Genomic DNA, 17,892 nt, shown 5'->3' on the forward strand with positions numbered 1-17,892 from the left:
GTAATTGGCTCATCGGTTGTCTGCGACACCTCAGGTGTAGGCCGATTCAACAGTTTTACAAACTCTGTCAAAATAGCATGACGAAATTCATCCAAGGTTTGACTGAACCTTCCATCTTAGCAATTCTTATCTCCAAAGCCTCAACTTTGTCAAACATTTTCGGTGGCATTCAATTTCACTAGCTTCTATCTCTATCTGGCATGTCAGACCAATGATAGAACTCATAATTTTAATGAAAGAAAAAGGTATATTATTTCTTAAAATTCTTAGTATATCTTACAATGACGAGATCAGGAAAGGATGCATAAAGAAAAACTAAACTAGAGTTCTAAGAACTCCTAAACCAGAGAAAAATTTCTCCTAGCCAAAGAAAGAATTCCCCTAATTGTTTCTTAAAATATTTTATGAATACCTTCCCCTCTTCCTATTCCCACGTTATTAACTAGCTTTTATTTCTTCCATTCATCCTTCTTAAAACTGAATGTCTTTCTCACTTCCCCTTCCCGCATTCCTTTAATGGAATATCCGTAGAATAAAAGACATTATTAACTAACTTTTATTCCTTCCACCTATCATTCTAGAAACTAAATGTGTGATTTGGGTGAGTGAGACCCACTCATTTCTATCACAATATGAATACATTTTTGAAATACAGTTGCAGAGAATAGTACAATATGTTATGGACGAAAGTATACATCTATGATGTATTCACATCAACATAGCTACCATAAAAATCATGTTCATTTTTTTCTTCACTGTAAAAATAATATTAAATTGCAGGGGTTTAATTGATAATTTTATTTAGAACAAAATTCCCTAATAACATTAGATGCAGTTTTCTTAAACTAAGGAAAGCTCCAAAATTTTAGCTACAGCCTCAACCACATTAAAAAAAGCAAATCATATCTATAAGTAAATTCAGCAGCAAGCTAGTAAAGAAATTCAACAACCCAATTCCCAATTAAATGAACACAACAACAAAAACTCCAAGTCACAACGAGCAACATAGGCTGATCGGTGAAAATAATATTTATTGAAAATAAATAATAAAAATCTCACAATGTAATTTGATCTTAATCACTGTGAATGTTAATATAGTCCTATCATAATTCTTATTAAACAACTACAACACAATACAACAAGAAAATGCAGGAGCCTTTCAATGGAATGTTTCTGGTGCGTAGCCATAATGATTAAAGTTTACGATGAGTGCTTCAGCATGTGCCTTTATTTGTATCTTTATTTCTTATGTATGTACAAAGATGTCCAAACCTGCTGTGGTGCAGTGAGGAAGATCTCTCAATTTCACAAGGTTTTTTGTGAAGGATCAGATTTTGAGAGCTCACTATACATATCAGATATTACTTTGGCGTAATGCTCCTTTGCCTGAGGCCTCTTAATCTGAAAATCAAATGCATACATTAAAAACATACTTCTAATGCCACATCATATGTTGAAATGATAAACACAAATCTAAGGATTCGGTGCTTGCCTTCATCGTCGGAGTCAGCAGACCATTTTCCAACGCAAATGGTTCAGGCACCAAAGTGACCGCTTTTGCAAATTCAAAACCTCTAAGCTACAAGACATCAAATAAAGATACAGATAATATTCATTATTATTGAAGATGAGGCTTTACAAGATATCCTACTCGTACACAAAATGAATAACTTACCTGAGCCTCACGTCCAACAGCATCCATCTCAGCCAAAACAGCTGCCTTGGCTCTTGGATCATTGCAAAGTTGTGTTAAATCATTATACTATGGACACAAAATAGAGAGAAAATTGGTTATTATAGCATATAGCTTTCATAAATCAACACCAACACATCATAGCAAAATAAAATAACTAAAGTAAATTTCATAACATTCCTTTGGAGTTTGAGAATAATATAAAATACACGATTCTTCTACAATCTTAATTTCCATCCTATATAGGCTACCTTATTTTTAACCATGATTAGTTATCCATCCTGAATGTATGTTTGGTATTGTTAGGACTTAGATTAGTAGTTAGTTAATAATAATAGTTAGTTCGTGAGTTAGTTCGTGAGTTAGTTAGTTATTAGTTAATAATAATAGTTATTTAATGAGTTAGTTAGTTGAGGTTGTTATAAGGCTACTTGTATAAATAGGGAGGTTAGGGAGTTAGAGAGAGATCATTGAATATTGTAATCAATTGCTGGAATAGAGTAGTAACTCTATTGTGAAGGGGAAACCCTTGGAGGAGAGATTTGCCTCCTAGTTCTTAATAAAAAAGTTATTTCTTAGGAATCCAATTCTTGGGTTCCTAATAATTGGTATGACTCGGATTTTCGAGGAGTGCCAGTGTTCAAGGAGACGGAAGCCGAACCAAATGGTGAAGTTGCCAACATTTACAGGGATAGACCCCATTGGGCGGCTTGCAAGGGCTGAAAGATTCTTTGTGAAGCATAAAACTCGTGAGTTTGATAAATTGCAGTTGGCATTCATGAGAACGGATGAGTCGACAATGTTATGGTTTTGTTGTTGGCATCAAGAAACCCCCGATCCAACCTGGGAATCCTTTTCAATCAATCTAATCATAGGATTTGGTAATCAAGAACCAGAAATCAAGGTCAGGGATGGAGTAATGGATGCTTACGAAGAAGCCGCAACAGTAAAAGAAACAAAATCAGAATTGTAGAAAGCAACAATGTCAGCTGCTGGAGAATCAAGAAACAAAGCTGCTGCTGGAGGTACCAACTTCTCCGAGGAAGTTCTTGTCACAGCAACAGTAACGCATTTCTGAAGGAGACAACCCACCAAGAATCTTGTTCTTGGCAAGAAAATGGGAGATGGGACCAGTCCATTGAGTTTGGGAAATACCGTCCTTCATCAGCAACATTTGTGGGATTTATCCAGCTGCCGTCCAAAAGCATTATCAAGTTAACCAATTCCCAATAGAGTGTTAACAAAGGCTGCGACAGTGGTTCACAAATCGGCTCTTTGTCCTTCCATCAGTGGGATCCTGGAGAATAGACTTCTATTTTCTACGTCCAATGGAACATGAAGAAATTTAGTAGATGTCGTCAACCTTGAGGACAAGGTTGTTTTGAGGAGGGTGTGTTGTTAGGACCTAGATTAGTAGTTAGATAATGAGTTAGTTAGTTGAGGTTGTTATAAGGCTACTTGTATAAATAGGGAGGTTAGGGAGTTAGAGAGAGAAAATTGAATATTGTAATCAATTGTTGAATAGAGTAGTAACTCTATTGCGGAAAAGTGATTGTTTATTCACGTCGTGTTGAAACTGATTACATGAGTATAAATACTACAAATAATTTAATTATGTACAATCAAAATAGAGCTGGAAATCGGGAAACTAATTCTCTATAAATGATATCCTAAAAGGAAATAAAAAAAAATTGAAACCCTAATTAATACATACTAATAGCTATACTGTTGAAAATAAAATATTAATATGTAAAAGTCTGTAAGTATTCCTACTGTGTGTAAGTATTCCTGTCATTATGTATATTTATCACAAAGTCTATATAAAGAACTTCCACTGTGTAGTTGAAACACACGGTTATTCAACGTGTCTCTCTCAATATTTTCTTCCCATTCAACATATACAAATCAGAATCGTAGGATTCTGATTTTTGATCTCATAATCAACATCTATTGTGAAGAGGAGAGATTTCTCTCTTAGTTCTTAATATATAAGTGTTCGTTTTTAGGAATCCAATTCTTGGGTTCCTAACAGGTATTGTAAATTTTCCAAAACTATAACTCACTGCAATGCATGGTTTTGAGAGGTATCAATTGTCCTACTGGCAGTTGATATAGCGGCAGTTGATATAGCACCTAATGAGAATGCATTTGAATAATAATATTAAAACAACCAAAAAGCTTATACTACCATTATGCCTGCTGAAGCAGCCCATGCTTTCAAGACATCAGGATCCACCGAGACAATAGCTACCAAAGAAGAATTAAAGCTATCACCTATAAAAGAAAAAGAGAAGCATCAGCAAACTAGAAAAGATATAAAGGAAGAAATCAAGGTTGTCAAACTCGAGAGTTTAGGTAAACTCGTGTAGCTTACGTAAAATTGACTCGTAGACTCGACTCAAACTCGTAATATATATATGACATATTTAGATGATATAATAATAATTCAAAATTTTAATCTCCATAATAAATCAAAAATATTTTTAAATAGATTAATATTTTGATAGACCAAAATAAAATAATTGAAAAACAACAAACTCACGTCGAGGCATAATAGTTGTCCATAAAAAACGCTAAAAACGTAAATTTACCTTTTAAAACTAATAGATATTGCAACACATACATAATTAAATCAGATATTGGTTAAATTGGTTCGAGTTTATAAAAAAGAGTTATTACGAGTTTAACAACTTTGGAAGAAATGCAAAAGATAGAACACGCACGCTACACGTGTAAGCATTATTCCTTTCCTTACCATATATAAAGCACTGTGCCACAAAATTGCATTTGACATATACATTTTCTATCTTCTCTGGAGCAATGTACTCTCCTTGTGCCAACTTAAAGATATTCTTCTTCCTACAATGAAATGAAAAGTTTAGGTTTACATGGTATAAAAAACAGCCATTATTGTAAGAGTGTGCTGAGAAAGTAAACAGGAAGCTTTGGGTCATGTTTATAACTCGTATTGCTGAAGTTATACAGAGGCAGTATGCAGTTACAAGTTAACAATATCCCTCACTGAACAAAACACTGATGGAAGATAGAAAGTTCAATGTAAATCGTCATTAAAGTTTGCTCACATAACATAGCACATTTCCAGCAGATGAATCAAATAGGGATAGTATCAAATTAATGATGGATGGTACTCTAAGAAGCCGCATTTCTTGCTTAATAATACGGACTATTCTTAAGATGGTAATACACTGATATCTCACCTATCAATGATTTTGAGACGACCACCAGCTATCCATGTCCCAATATCTCCGGTGTGCAGCCATCCTTCTTCATCAAGGACTTCTCTCCTAGTCAATTTAATGAAAATTCAGGAACATTGTAATAGGACATGGTAATTTAATTAATGAGAACCGTAGAACAGGCCAAGTGGTTACGTTTGAGCTTCATCTTTGTAATAACCTTGAAAAATAATGGGACCCCTGACACAAATTTCACCACGCGGGTTGGGCTGATCATCAGATGTATAGTTCATTTCCGGAACATCTACAAGTTTTATCTCTGAAATAAAAGAATAAATCTTTGGGCACTGGGAATAACAAGTAATTGATAAAATAAACTAAATAAAACATCATTTTTTACATGCTTTTTAAAGTAGGTGGGACTGAGACAAAATGTGTTCAAAACCCCTTTTCTAATTATTATTGTTAGAATTCTTCATATTTTACAATTATCAACTATCGGTGATAATTCAGGTCCTTTGAACTATAAAAGTAACAATGCACTAAGTGAGTACCCATATTTAAAATAAAAAAAAACACAGCAGCCCTATAGCATGCACTAATTAGACTTGCACATTCAGAAGGTGCACAAATGCATCAGGCCAAAAATTTAGAAGATGAACAATTTAAATAACTGCAAATGATGGGATGTTACAGCTGGGGGTGAGGGAGCTGGGCGATTACAGTTTGACCATTTTGGGATCAATTGGTATATAGCAATACCTTACAATTAATACGCAACAAGTTATGTGATGTGAACTTCATATTACTCACCACATGATGGATTTGGAGAGCCAACATGACCACTAAGTCTGTCACCCTCATCAATGCAGCTTATAACACAAGTAGTCTCAGTCATTCCATACCCTTCGGTCACTCTCCCACCAAAGCAACTATGAAAAATATGCCACACATCATTTGGTCAGGACAAAATTTATTAAAAACAATAAGAGAAGGACATTTCTCTTTAGTAATGTATACACCAGTATTATGGAAAACTTACATCTTTAAAAATTCCATGACATCAGGTGATAAAGGTGAGGCACCTGATACCATAAGACGAACCCGTCCTCCAAGTTTTTCCTTTATCTTGTTGAAAACTAATCTGTCCCACATTGGAGATGGGTTCTTGCCTAAAATAAATAAAAGGTGGATGTTGGGAGTAAGTTGTCTTTTAAATGATACTGCAGTGGACAGACACATATATAACAGGAGAGGTATACTGGAATAGCAAAAGAAAACTATCAAAACAATGACGATCAACTAAGTAACATATATAATACTCTCAATTTCTCAATTGATCCAAGTACTAACTGTTGGTTGAGACGGAAGGTAAAATTTGTCTAGTTAGCTACTATGATAATTTGATCAATATATAGGATAGATATCATAGCGTCTCGGATCTTTATTCCCAAAAAAAATAACACTTCTTGATTCATTATTGTGAATACTTTTCAAAAATAGTTTATGAGAATGGACAAGTTTTACAAAGTACAAACAACACGAGAAATTTGTGACACTTGAGTATAAGCTCAACTTGAGCCCCAAGCTGTCTTTCCATAGAAATTTGGAATAGACGGGATACCCAATTGCACAAACTTCTACAACAATTATGCCTAGGCTAGTTTAATTTATTTTATTCCAAAATTCCAGGATCACTATTCCGTTCTCTCTTGTATATAGTTCATACATTTGTACAATCCTAGAAAAGATACAGTTAAATATTCAAATTCCAATAGTACTTCTTGCTGATCTGATAAATATTATAAACATCTGAAAAGAATAATGTTTTCTAACTACAACACAAGTTCATCAGCAAATTATTTCCATAGTAAAGTACAGTTTTGTGAAGCTCAAACCAGATGTTACATTTTTTTGCCATGCACGTCATCCAAAGAGCACAATTTTCAAGCTATTTAAAACATAAAAAATAAGCTTAGGAAAAAGAGTTATATACAACAGTACTATTGCTGAAAATAAGATTCATCCATCATCATCTACAAGAAATAAAGCCATATAAAAGGTAATCTGTCTGGCCCATCTTAGCACGGATATACAGGGAATTTGTAACCACCAATGAACAGAGAGTAGGGGAATTACTTGAGACAGACATAATTAGGTTTAGGATCAATGTTTAGGGCATAATAGAGATCAGTATCAGCTATGTAATAGTGATCAGTAATAAATAATGTGAGCAAAATATTTATACAAGTATGTGCTATGCAAAAGATATCTCATTGTATATATTTACCATGCAATAATGCCTGCCTTTTAGCATTGTAGGCAGCATTGAATAGCCTCTCCTTCAGACCACCAGATGTTTTGACAGCATTAATAATACTGAACACAAAAAAACAATCAAATGGCACAATGAATATTCAAGAAGCAAATGAACAGTTCTAAAAATTGCAGGGTAAAAGAATGATTGTTCTACCCAGCATATATTCTATTATATAGACGAGGAACACTACTGAAGATAGTAGGTCTTAGAACTGCTAGGTCATCAATTAATTTCAAATTATCCTGTATGCAAAGGTTAAAAGAAAATGTCAGTCTAACTGAAAACATTACAGGATATAGTGTAACAAAGTCCAGAATGTAAAAATCAACCCTAACACATCATACTCTCTAGGATATGATTGGGTCATTGAAAACAAAAGTTAAATTAAATGAGGGGCATTTTTTAGATAGTATCATTAAAAATAGGCTAAGAAGTGTTAACTTTTGTTTATGCCTTATATTTTGTTTCAAGATATATCAGCTATTTTTTGCTTATAAATTATTCAGGAGGAAATTTGAGGTAGTACATTGGCTTTTCGCAAGTGAACACAAGACCCTAAAGTATATCATACATCCCGATTACTTGATAAGACAACTGAACAGTCGAGGAAAAAAGGTAGCTATCATTCAGAAATTTTACATACGAGGAGGTAACTCTATAATCCATGCATGGATTATAAATAATCCACACATAACCCAAAAATACTATATTATAAAAGAATATAACTCGTATTACAGAAACTAATCGATCCAGCATTTCGTGAAATGAACAGTATGAAAATGTAAATACAAAAACATTGTATGAGCATCTTATACTAAAGTATATTGTAAGAGAAAGCATTATTTGGAAATTACTTTAAAACTAAATAGCTATTACCATAAACACCACATCTATGCAATACAAGTCTAAATGCAGAAATTCTAACGCATTAATTTTTCAGAGAAGTACAAGCTCATTCAGAATTAGTAGATATTTTCAAAATGAAAGGAATAGAGAGAGAGAGAGAGAGAGAGAGAGAGAGAGATTTAATTTGTTTAAGACATACCCCCTGATAGAATCCTACTGCAATGCCAAAATATACTGTCATGACTTGATTTGCTCGCTCATAAATGTGTGCCAAAGGGAGATAGGATATATAACTGAACATCAAAGGAAACTAAGGTAAAGACAGTAGAATAAACTAACATGAACAAAAAATGGCAAAAACCATTGTACACGTTGAAAAAGAACTTACACATCAGAAGGGTTGAAAGATTCATTCATAGTGGCCCCAGCAACATTTGCAATAAAGTTTTGATGGGTCAAAACGGCACCCTGACCAGAATTTTTGAGTAGAAAGATGAATAAGAAATGCTTTTTAAAATTCCAATAAGCAAAGAAACTATTTTAGGGGAATAATATACAGCAATAAAAGTAAGCCATAATTTTTTAGGAACCTTCGTACCTTTGGGGTTCCAGTTGTACCACTTGTATAGCAAATAGTTGCAACATCATCAGGCTTTGGGGGGCAAAAGGGCTGAATATTGCTGCGCCCCTATATCCAAACCACGCAAACAATGAGGTGACAAATTAATCAAATGGCAGCAGATAAAACCAATTGCATCACCATTTGTATAATAAAGAAACTTAAAACTGATAGGCCACAATAGATAAATAGAAGGAGCCCTACCAAAGTAATACTTGTATAATCCCAGGAAGCAGGTAAATATAATAAAACATAATCTGATATGAACACACTATGGATTGTTCAATAAAATCAACATTCTTTGACTGAGACAATCAGATTACCTGATTAAAAAGCTTTGTATATGAAATAATTTGAACTCCATCTGATGATGGAAGTGATGGAATTTGATCATCTATACCTCCAACTACCTGAATACAAACAAAATTAATTACGGACTTGCTTTCTGAAAGTACATTTAATAGCAAACATAAGCCATGAATCAACACATACCACGATAAGGCGTACAGTTGGAATCTCAGACAAATAACTCAGCAACTGCAAGGAAGGTGACATGATGCATAAATTTTGCAAAAGAATATTGAGAATTATATATGATACACTAGTAAAAAAAGTGGATAGAAGCAGGAGTACATGTTATCTGTATTTCATCAGAGGATAACCAACTAGTTAATGCTGATCACAATGTAGAAAACAAAAACTCTTCTTTTATCCCATAGATAAAATGTCATCGCCCTATTATTTAGTAATTTTGTATATTATGATAACAAAACCTTATACAATTCCCTTACAAAACCAAATATGTCCTCTCTAGAGCCTTTCAATTATTTATAGCTTATGCTCTCGGTCACGACTCTCCGTCTCAGTAACTAACTTCCCGATTAACTAGTTTACCTAACCAATTAACAGATTTATTATTGATATTCATCTAGCCATTCCAGCTATATTCCCCATTTGACCATTTCCATTCCTTAATTCATTTCATTTTGTTTGCCAACCAACTATCAATCTAACCAAAAATTAAGATATGTAAAATACAGGATTTCCAATCCTACTAGGAAAGGGAGGGTCGGATACCCAACCAATTATCTTCGTCTGTCACTCAAGTATCAACTCAGTATCTCTTCTGCAAAAGGGATGCAGTCATTATAAAGCAAACCTTCTGTGGTTATAATCATTTTTTCTAAGCAATTTGTTTTAGAAGTGGCTGACGTGGTCTGTTTAATATTCACATGGCGAATGCATCAAACTCACACTAAGTCATCAAAAAGGAGAACAAATTATTCTATAGTATTCAATTTGCAGGTAACAGAGCATCTACACAATGCTGAGTTTAACTTGAATCTCATGCTTCTTTTTTTTTCCTTTTGAAAAACAAAATATATTTATATTTACTGAATCTCATATTTCCTTAAGTCTCGTGTACTTACTGAATTTAATGTTTCAGACACACAAAATATAACTTGTACAGCAGCATGATTAACAATATATTTGACAGCATCAGGACCTACAGAGGAAGCAATTTCTTGCTGTTAATTCTAAATGTTAGGCGAACAATTAGATAAATAAATACGAAAGAAAAAAAAAAAGATCCCTTATATACTATAGGCAACATACCAAGAGTATCATATAAAGGCACTGATATGAATGAATATGCAGAGCAAGCATGATCAACAATGAGCCACTCAGGTCTGTTAATAAAATACAACCCAACACCGGAGCCCTAGAAAAGAACACATAAATTAAAGGTTAAATGATCATGTGAAAAATAAAATAATAGTCAACCAGGTAACAGTGATCTAGCATTCACCTTTGGGATTCCATAATGAATCAAACTAGAACCTATTGCCGACCGAGCTGTACCCACTTCGCCATATGTCATCCATTTGTACCTTAGGAGTGCAGGAAGAATGGAAATGATGAGAAGGATGTAAAATAATATATCTGAATGAAGAAGAAAAAAAAGGTGGAACTGAAAGCTTATTAGAGATGCTTACTCCCCAACCGTTCCATCAACGCGGACACGGGTACCCAAATATTTGTAGTCCCGAAAAGTGTCAACTGCACGCCTATTATTACATAGTTTAACTATCAATTTCTTAATCATGATATATAATTCTTAAAGAAGTAATGCTCATTAAGATTACACATTAACCTCGTGAAGTTTAAATGAAATATGGAAGTGAAAAAGGAGTAATGCTCACACAAAATTATCATGCAGTGTACCAATTTCAGGATGATCGGGGAACCTGCTAATCAGCTTCAGAGGAGAACGTACAGATCTGACGAAGGGAATTAACTAGTATTACACACTTGTCCTTAAAGATGTAGAACAATTGAGATCAGGAACATTGGAAGAGGTATACCTATACACGTTCCACTTTCCTGTCTGCAATTTCTCTGGGAGTACAACACTATACCCTTGCTCTGCTCAGAAGTAAAGGGTCAAAATTAAATATTTCAATATTACTGATGAAGAAAGTAATTGCAAAAATGTAATGTAACAAAAATAATAGTCAGAAAAATTCATTGGTTGATAAGAAAACTTCATCGGTTGTGAGAAAGGTTCAACAATGGTCAGGATTACTAGTATGATCCTTTTGAGTAATATGATCAACAGTCAACTGTTTTAAAACTGGACAGTTCATTGATCCAGTGAAGCACTAGTTGGCTCTCAGTTTAATGATTTAACACCAGTGGCCAAACCATTGATAAGTGAATTATATATTTAATATATATGGCTTAATTACAGTTTTAGTCATCTTATTTTTACTGATTTACGAAATTGGTCCCCCTATTTTAAAAGTTGACAGTATTGGTCCATCGCTCTAATTTTTTAATTAAATAATATGACATGAGATGGTTTAAATAATGTGACATATGATACGACGATATAGAATGATTAATACCATGAAATTGGAATAAAACGCTGTAAAAAACTTATATTTCAACTTCGGAATTTTTTTATATTTTTAATTTAATTAATAATATATGAATAATTAATGCATTTAGATCGTTCTATATCATAGAATTGTATGTCACATTAATAAAAATATGTCAAATCATCATTTTCTTAGTCAAAAATCTGATGGATGGACCAAAACTGTTGACTTTTTAAATAGGGAGACCAATTTCGTAGATTGTTAATAATAGATTAATCAAAACTACAATTAAGTCAATATATATATATATATAATATACTGAATAATAAGTCAACATGAAACTTTACAAAATTAAGAAAAATTAAAGTTAAAATTAATATAAAATTATCTATTCTATTATATGTTTTGTAAAGTAAATCAATAATTAAACAAGTAATAAAAATTAATCTATTTGAATCTTTATATCATCAGACCTTCTTTTTTTTTTTTGATAAAAGATATATTTCTTGAAATTCAAAAAATATACTCCCTTTGTTTCAAAATAATTGAGTCAATTGATCATTTCACACATATTAAAAAAAAAAATTAGAAATGAAAGAGAGAGAATATTGATTTTACCAAAAATGAAAGAGAGAGAATATTGATTTTACCAAATTATCTTTGTCACGTATTGGTGCATTATCAATGTCATAAATGCATAATGAAACATATTGCATTGAAAATGATGCAAGTAGTATTAATCAAATGGTATAATTGAAAAAAAAAAGTGCATTGAAAATTGAAAATTCATCCATTTTGGGCCAATTTATTTTATATAAATGGGTCAATTATTATGGGACGGAGGGGAGTAGTAGAAAATTGACATTTTCAAACTTAGTAGTCACCAGCTTTTACCAATTTGACCAGTTCTTTACCAGTTCTCGGAGGTTTAGAAATCATCAGTTTTTAGGTTAAATGAACCAAACACCTGATTGATTTGAGGTTTGTTCCAATCCGGTTTTTACAACAATGTCAACAGTGGTTGTAGAATTAGGCTGGTTTGGCATTGCTAAACTCATTTCCTTAAAATAAAAAACTAATGACCATTGTACCATAGTTAGTACTCAAATTACATAGGAAATTATCAGTTAATTAGTAACAATTAACTAACTAACAAAACTAGTGGTGTGATGGCCTAGGTCCTAGATCACACAACAACTTGTGTGAATTAGGTTTATGTGAGTATTTCTGAAATGTGACACTCATAAAAGAAATCCAAATTCATCAAGCATAAGAATTGATGCATCGTATCCAAAATTTCTACAACTCTATTTTTTTCCTAATTTTTTTTAAGAAAAAAAGAAGCCCCCAGATAATGAAGTGGCAACTAAGAGCCGGTATATGCACAACAAAAGGCATCCCTATTGAATGTAAATTCCAGATTCCAACATATATAAAAATAAAAAATAAAGGAACTTTTGACTACAATATGTCTCCAAATTTCTGTGCGAGTGAAAGGATGAAACTGCTCCCCAAATGCACTAATCAAAGAAAATAAATAGACCGAACTATATCCACTTAAACCACATTCAATTAGCAATCATTATTATTTATTATTATGATTATATTATTTATTAATCAATTAATTAATTAAAGTGCCCCTACCCCTAGCACACATAAAAAATGATAATACAACCTAAATATTCCTTCTTCCTCCGAGAACAACCTTTACACAGTACTTAATTATGTCTTTTTCCATTTGCCTAAAATTCCAAATTAAAATACGAAAAATCACATTCATTCAAAACACAAACACATAACATCACCGTCACTATTTCATCATCATGATCCAATATTTTTCCCGTGTGAACCCGTAGCAATACGAGCTCAGTCAAAAATGAAATTAGAAAAGAGAGGGAGTACCGGAGAAGAACTCGCCGGCGGTGGGGTTAGATCGAAGATCGGAGGAAGTATCATCGGAGGTGGAGATGAGGTGGGCGTTGATTGCTTTGAGACGACGTTGCGAGGCAGGTGTGGGATCCATGATGATGCTAAAACGACAATCTCCGGGTGCCGTTTTATTTTGTGAGTATGAGAGTGCGTGCGTGCGTTTTTTAGTTGTTAAGAGGGAAGCAATAAGAAGGGAGAATGATGAGAGGAGATAGGGAAATGAAATGTAAGAGATTTATTTATTAGAAGATGAAAGTTAGAAGAGGCACGCATAACAAGATATGTGAATGAGTTGCTTCTTCCTATTCATGCTACTCCACTCTTTTGGACATGTTTTTTATTATCCCAAAATAATAATTATTCATTCATAATATTAATAGCCGTCATATTTGTAAAATTTTGGGTTTTCATTACAATATTACATTTTTATTGTAATTTATTATTTTTCACTTTATAGTTATAATAATTGAAATATATTAATAATAATATTTTACTATAATTAGTATTTTATCTCTTTTATATATTATTTTTTTATGTTAAATTTTTTTTCATATTTTTTAATTTATATAAAATAATTAAATACAGTAGTTATTTTAGGACAGTAAAATGTAATATTTTACCATGTTTTTATTCTCATCACAGATTTGAATTTATTGTTTGTCGATCGATATACTACTTGTAACAACCAAAATAATTACGATAAGGATTACTCGATCTTTGATTATTTAATGCAGTTTTCGAATTTTTGTTAGGTACTTATTAAATGATTTGGTTCAATCAAAAACATCTAATTTCCTATGTTATATATTAATGTAATTTCTATAATTCAATTTTATCTATATATTTGTCTTTTTACCTAATGAATCATATGGCTAATTTTGAAAACTTTTCTATAAAATACAAATATATAGATAACATTGAATTACATTGATAAGGTAGTAATTTGGAAAACAAAATTATTGCTTCAAATTATTTATTTTTCTATACCTTAATATTCATATATCAATATAATATTATTAGAGTATAAATATTTAAATAGATTCACTTTAACATTTTATAATAAATTTTTAAATATTTCAATATATGTATCTTAATGCGGTGACTACCTTATTATATAATAAAAAATTATAAAAGTCATCATACATGTAATTCGTACAAATGCATAAATATTTTACTAATTAGAATAAAAAATACTTGTTTTAAAATACTTTTTTTATTAATATATCATTGAATATATTTTTATAGACATTTTTTTTTTACTTAAATAGATAAATATTAGTTATTAATTTGTTAGAGATGAAAAAAATTACTTTGTATATCTCATAATGAAAATGACTTATATGTAAGAAAAATAATATCCTAAAATAAATTATCCTTTTAATTTTCTAGATAATAATTATTTTTTCCAATTATAATTTATAAATAATACTACATACATTACTCTCATTTCACTTTTTTTTCTCTTTATATTAATGGTAATAATGAACTTATTAAAAGAAGACAATAGAAAATATACCAATAATTAATAAGAATCATCTAGTAAAAATGTTATTCTGTCATTTATACAATTTTATAAAATTTATATGAAAGTCAAATGAATCTTTAATTATAAAAAAGAAACACTAGTAGGAAGAAACAAACTTCAACTTTTTTTTATACTCAACATTTTAGAGTAATTAAAAGAGTATTTAAAATATTATCTTTAAGTTTTAACTCAAATATTGATATTATTATTGATATTGTTATATTTTATTATATAAGTTAGTTATAATAAAATTTATTATTTAAAAAAATATTAGATAAAATTAAATTAAGTCACTTAATTTTATTAATTGAAATATAAAACCTTTGCACAAAGCCGTAAAAAGTTTTATTGCCGCGGACCCTCAGTGCCGCTAAAATTTGTCTTTTCATTGTAGTCTAAAATAAAATGGGATATCCATGATTACCGGAGAATATAAAAGAGAATTAGGATCAACCTTTTTTTGTTAAGTTAACTTTCTACAAATACTTTTTCACATATTAAGAAATGTTGATGACGAAATATTTGCTCCTATATTATTTTTTATTTAAATTTTTTATTATATTTTATATTAAAATTTATTTATCAAAATGTCCTACATTTTTTTATTTTTGAAAGATCATATCATGCCTTACCATCACATGAAAATATATATTTTTCTTAAATGGTATTTCAGAATGCGACTATCTATAGCCTTTTTGTTTTTATTTTTTTATAATAAATAAATAATTATTTATTTAATAATTGATAAAATAAAATTATATTAATAAAATCAAATAAAATATATTTAATGGAAAAAAAATATATCAAAGTTAATGCGGTTAAGTAGATGTACCAAAAAATAACGTGTTATATTATTTTAACAACTCACTCTTATGTTGTAGATAAATTAGCAATTTCATTATATTTTGTTAACAACTCCCTAGTTCGACAACAACCTAAATGTAGAACTCAAGGACATTTAAGTGGACATCATTAATTAAAATTTGATGTATTTTTTCAATGTCGTGTATTTTTTTAATTTAATTAATGTATTTTATTAATATAATTTAGTTTTTTTATTATTATTTTTTATTTATTAGATTTAGAAGAAAAATAAAAGGAAGTTGTTAAATAGAATCAAATTGCTAATTTGTATGCAAGGTATCAGAGAATTGTTAAAATAATATAGTATGTTATTTATTTTGATACATTTACTCAATTGCATTAACTTTCAGATATATTTTTAAAAAAATATATTTTATTTGATTTTATTAATATAATTTTATTTTTTAAATATTTTATTTATTAAATTAATAATTATTCATTTATTATAAAAAAATAAGTAAATAAACAATTATAGATGGTCGCATCATGCAACTTTGAGAAGAAGAAAAAACTTATGTTAATTACAAGGTGAGAATGTGACCTCCTAAATATAAAAAAAAGTAAAATATTTTAATATATAAATTTTAATAAAAAGTGTAATAAAAATATTTAAATAAAATATATATATAAGCAAAATATATGTCGATGAAGACTTTTTTAAGTGACTAATAAAATAATTATGTATTTTTCTTTTATAAAGTACGGAAGTTAAGAAAAGATCAAGCCCACTATGGGAATAGACTCTCCTAAAATCCTTTAGGCATAATAGGGTCCAATAAAAACATAACTATCTATAATAGTTAAAGAGAAAGAATGCAAATGGAGAGCCAACACAAACATTAACTTTACGGTGAGTATGCAACACTCAAATATTTAAGTTAGGGTATCAAATATAGGAGAGGATCTCATTAAGTAGAGGTGAAAGGAAAATAGTATTTGTGTAATTATTATCTATTATCTATAATTACTGTTACATTTAATTCAAATTCAATTGAGTAGAGAGTTAAAGATTAAGTTAAAATAATATCATGTCTAGAGTCAACATTTTTGTCTAGATAATATTTCTATTATTCAAATTCAATAGAACATTTTAATAAAGTTTTCATCATTATTCTAAATAATGGCCCGCATGCTGACCTACTTGTGGAGACCTAATTATGATGAGATTTCTTCTTAAATGTAATCTATAATACCAAAGAGTTAATATATTCGCATTGACTCTTATTAGAAATTCCACTAACACGAGTCTTATTAATAATCATATACTTTGATCAAAATGATAATAAATGCGTTGAATGACTAAAATATAGGATTTTGTATTAAAAAATATATAAATAAATATAAAATGCAAGTATTTGTTTCTAAACCTTTATTAATTTTTCTCTTGAATTATATTTGTGAATTTATCGAAAAGAACAAAACTCGATTCTAAAATGCAATTGATTGACTTGATCTTGATAGGAGCATGTTATTGTTAGGGCGGCGATAAACATTTGAGTTGAGCATGTTTAAAATAACTTTCAAGTTCCTCATAAAAATTTAGGACTTAGTTTTTAGTCCTTACATAAATACAAAACTTTTAATCTTTTATAAAAAAAAAAAAAAAAAAAAAAAAAAAAAAAAAAAAGGCCCCGTTAGGTTATATCCGAAACTCCATCTTTATTTTTTATTTTTGTTTTTTTTATGAAAAAATCTCCAATTAACTTTTTTTAAGGTAACAACACACATTTAATTTTTTATGTTTAATTCAATTTTAATTTTTATAATTTAAGTTTATTTTTTGTTGATTCGATCTTTGAAGTTATATTAAATTAACACAATTAATTTTTAAAATACATTAAATTACGTATGTGATTTTTTAAGTTTGATGTTTTTTTCTAATTACCGACATGAAATGTTTAGATTTAATTGAAATATCGCAACAAGATGACAGTCCAAGTTACTTTGCACATGAAGAAAGTTAAAAATATTGATTATGTGAATAGACCTCTTAATACCTTGATATTAAGGTTATATG

General features: G+C 30.2%; 1 protein-coding gene across 1 annotated transcript; it reads right to left on the reverse strand.

Annotated features, from left to right (window-relative positions):
• Positions 1-1,011: 1,011 nt before the first annotated feature.
• LOC101498056 (long chain acyl-CoA synthetase 6, peroxisomal) lies at positions 1,012-13,721 on the reverse strand. The gene is made up of 23 exons (XM_004496693.4): positions 13,460-13,721; positions 11,042-11,102; positions 10,880-10,957; positions 10,673-10,744; positions 10,486-10,567; positions 10,293-10,398; positions 10,106-10,182; positions 9,168-9,212; positions 8,999-9,085; positions 8,655-8,744; positions 8,445-8,524; positions 8,256-8,349; positions 7,364-7,452; positions 7,181-7,269; positions 5,933-6,062; positions 5,704-5,822; positions 5,086-5,209; positions 4,912-4,998; positions 4,449-4,552; positions 3,882-3,967; positions 1,676-1,762; positions 1,493-1,579; positions 1,012-1,401 (listed from the first exon to the last, which is right to left on the reverse strand). The coding sequence occupies exons 1-23, from the start codon at positions 13,578-13,580 to the stop codon at positions 1,306-1,308; spliced, it is 2,091 nt and encodes a 696-aa protein (XP_004496750.1). The 5' UTR covers positions 13,581-13,721; the 3' UTR covers positions 1,012-1,305.
• Positions 13,722-17,892: the final 4,171 nt, after the last annotated feature.

The sequence above is a fragment of the Cicer arietinum genome, chromosome 4, assembly GCF_000331145.2.
Source record: "Cicer arietinum cultivar CDC Frontier isolate Library 1 chromosome 4, Cicar.CDCFrontier_v2.0, whole genome shotgun sequence".
Lineage (NCBI taxonomy): Eukaryota > Viridiplantae > Streptophyta > Magnoliopsida > Fabales > Fabaceae > Cicer > Cicer arietinum.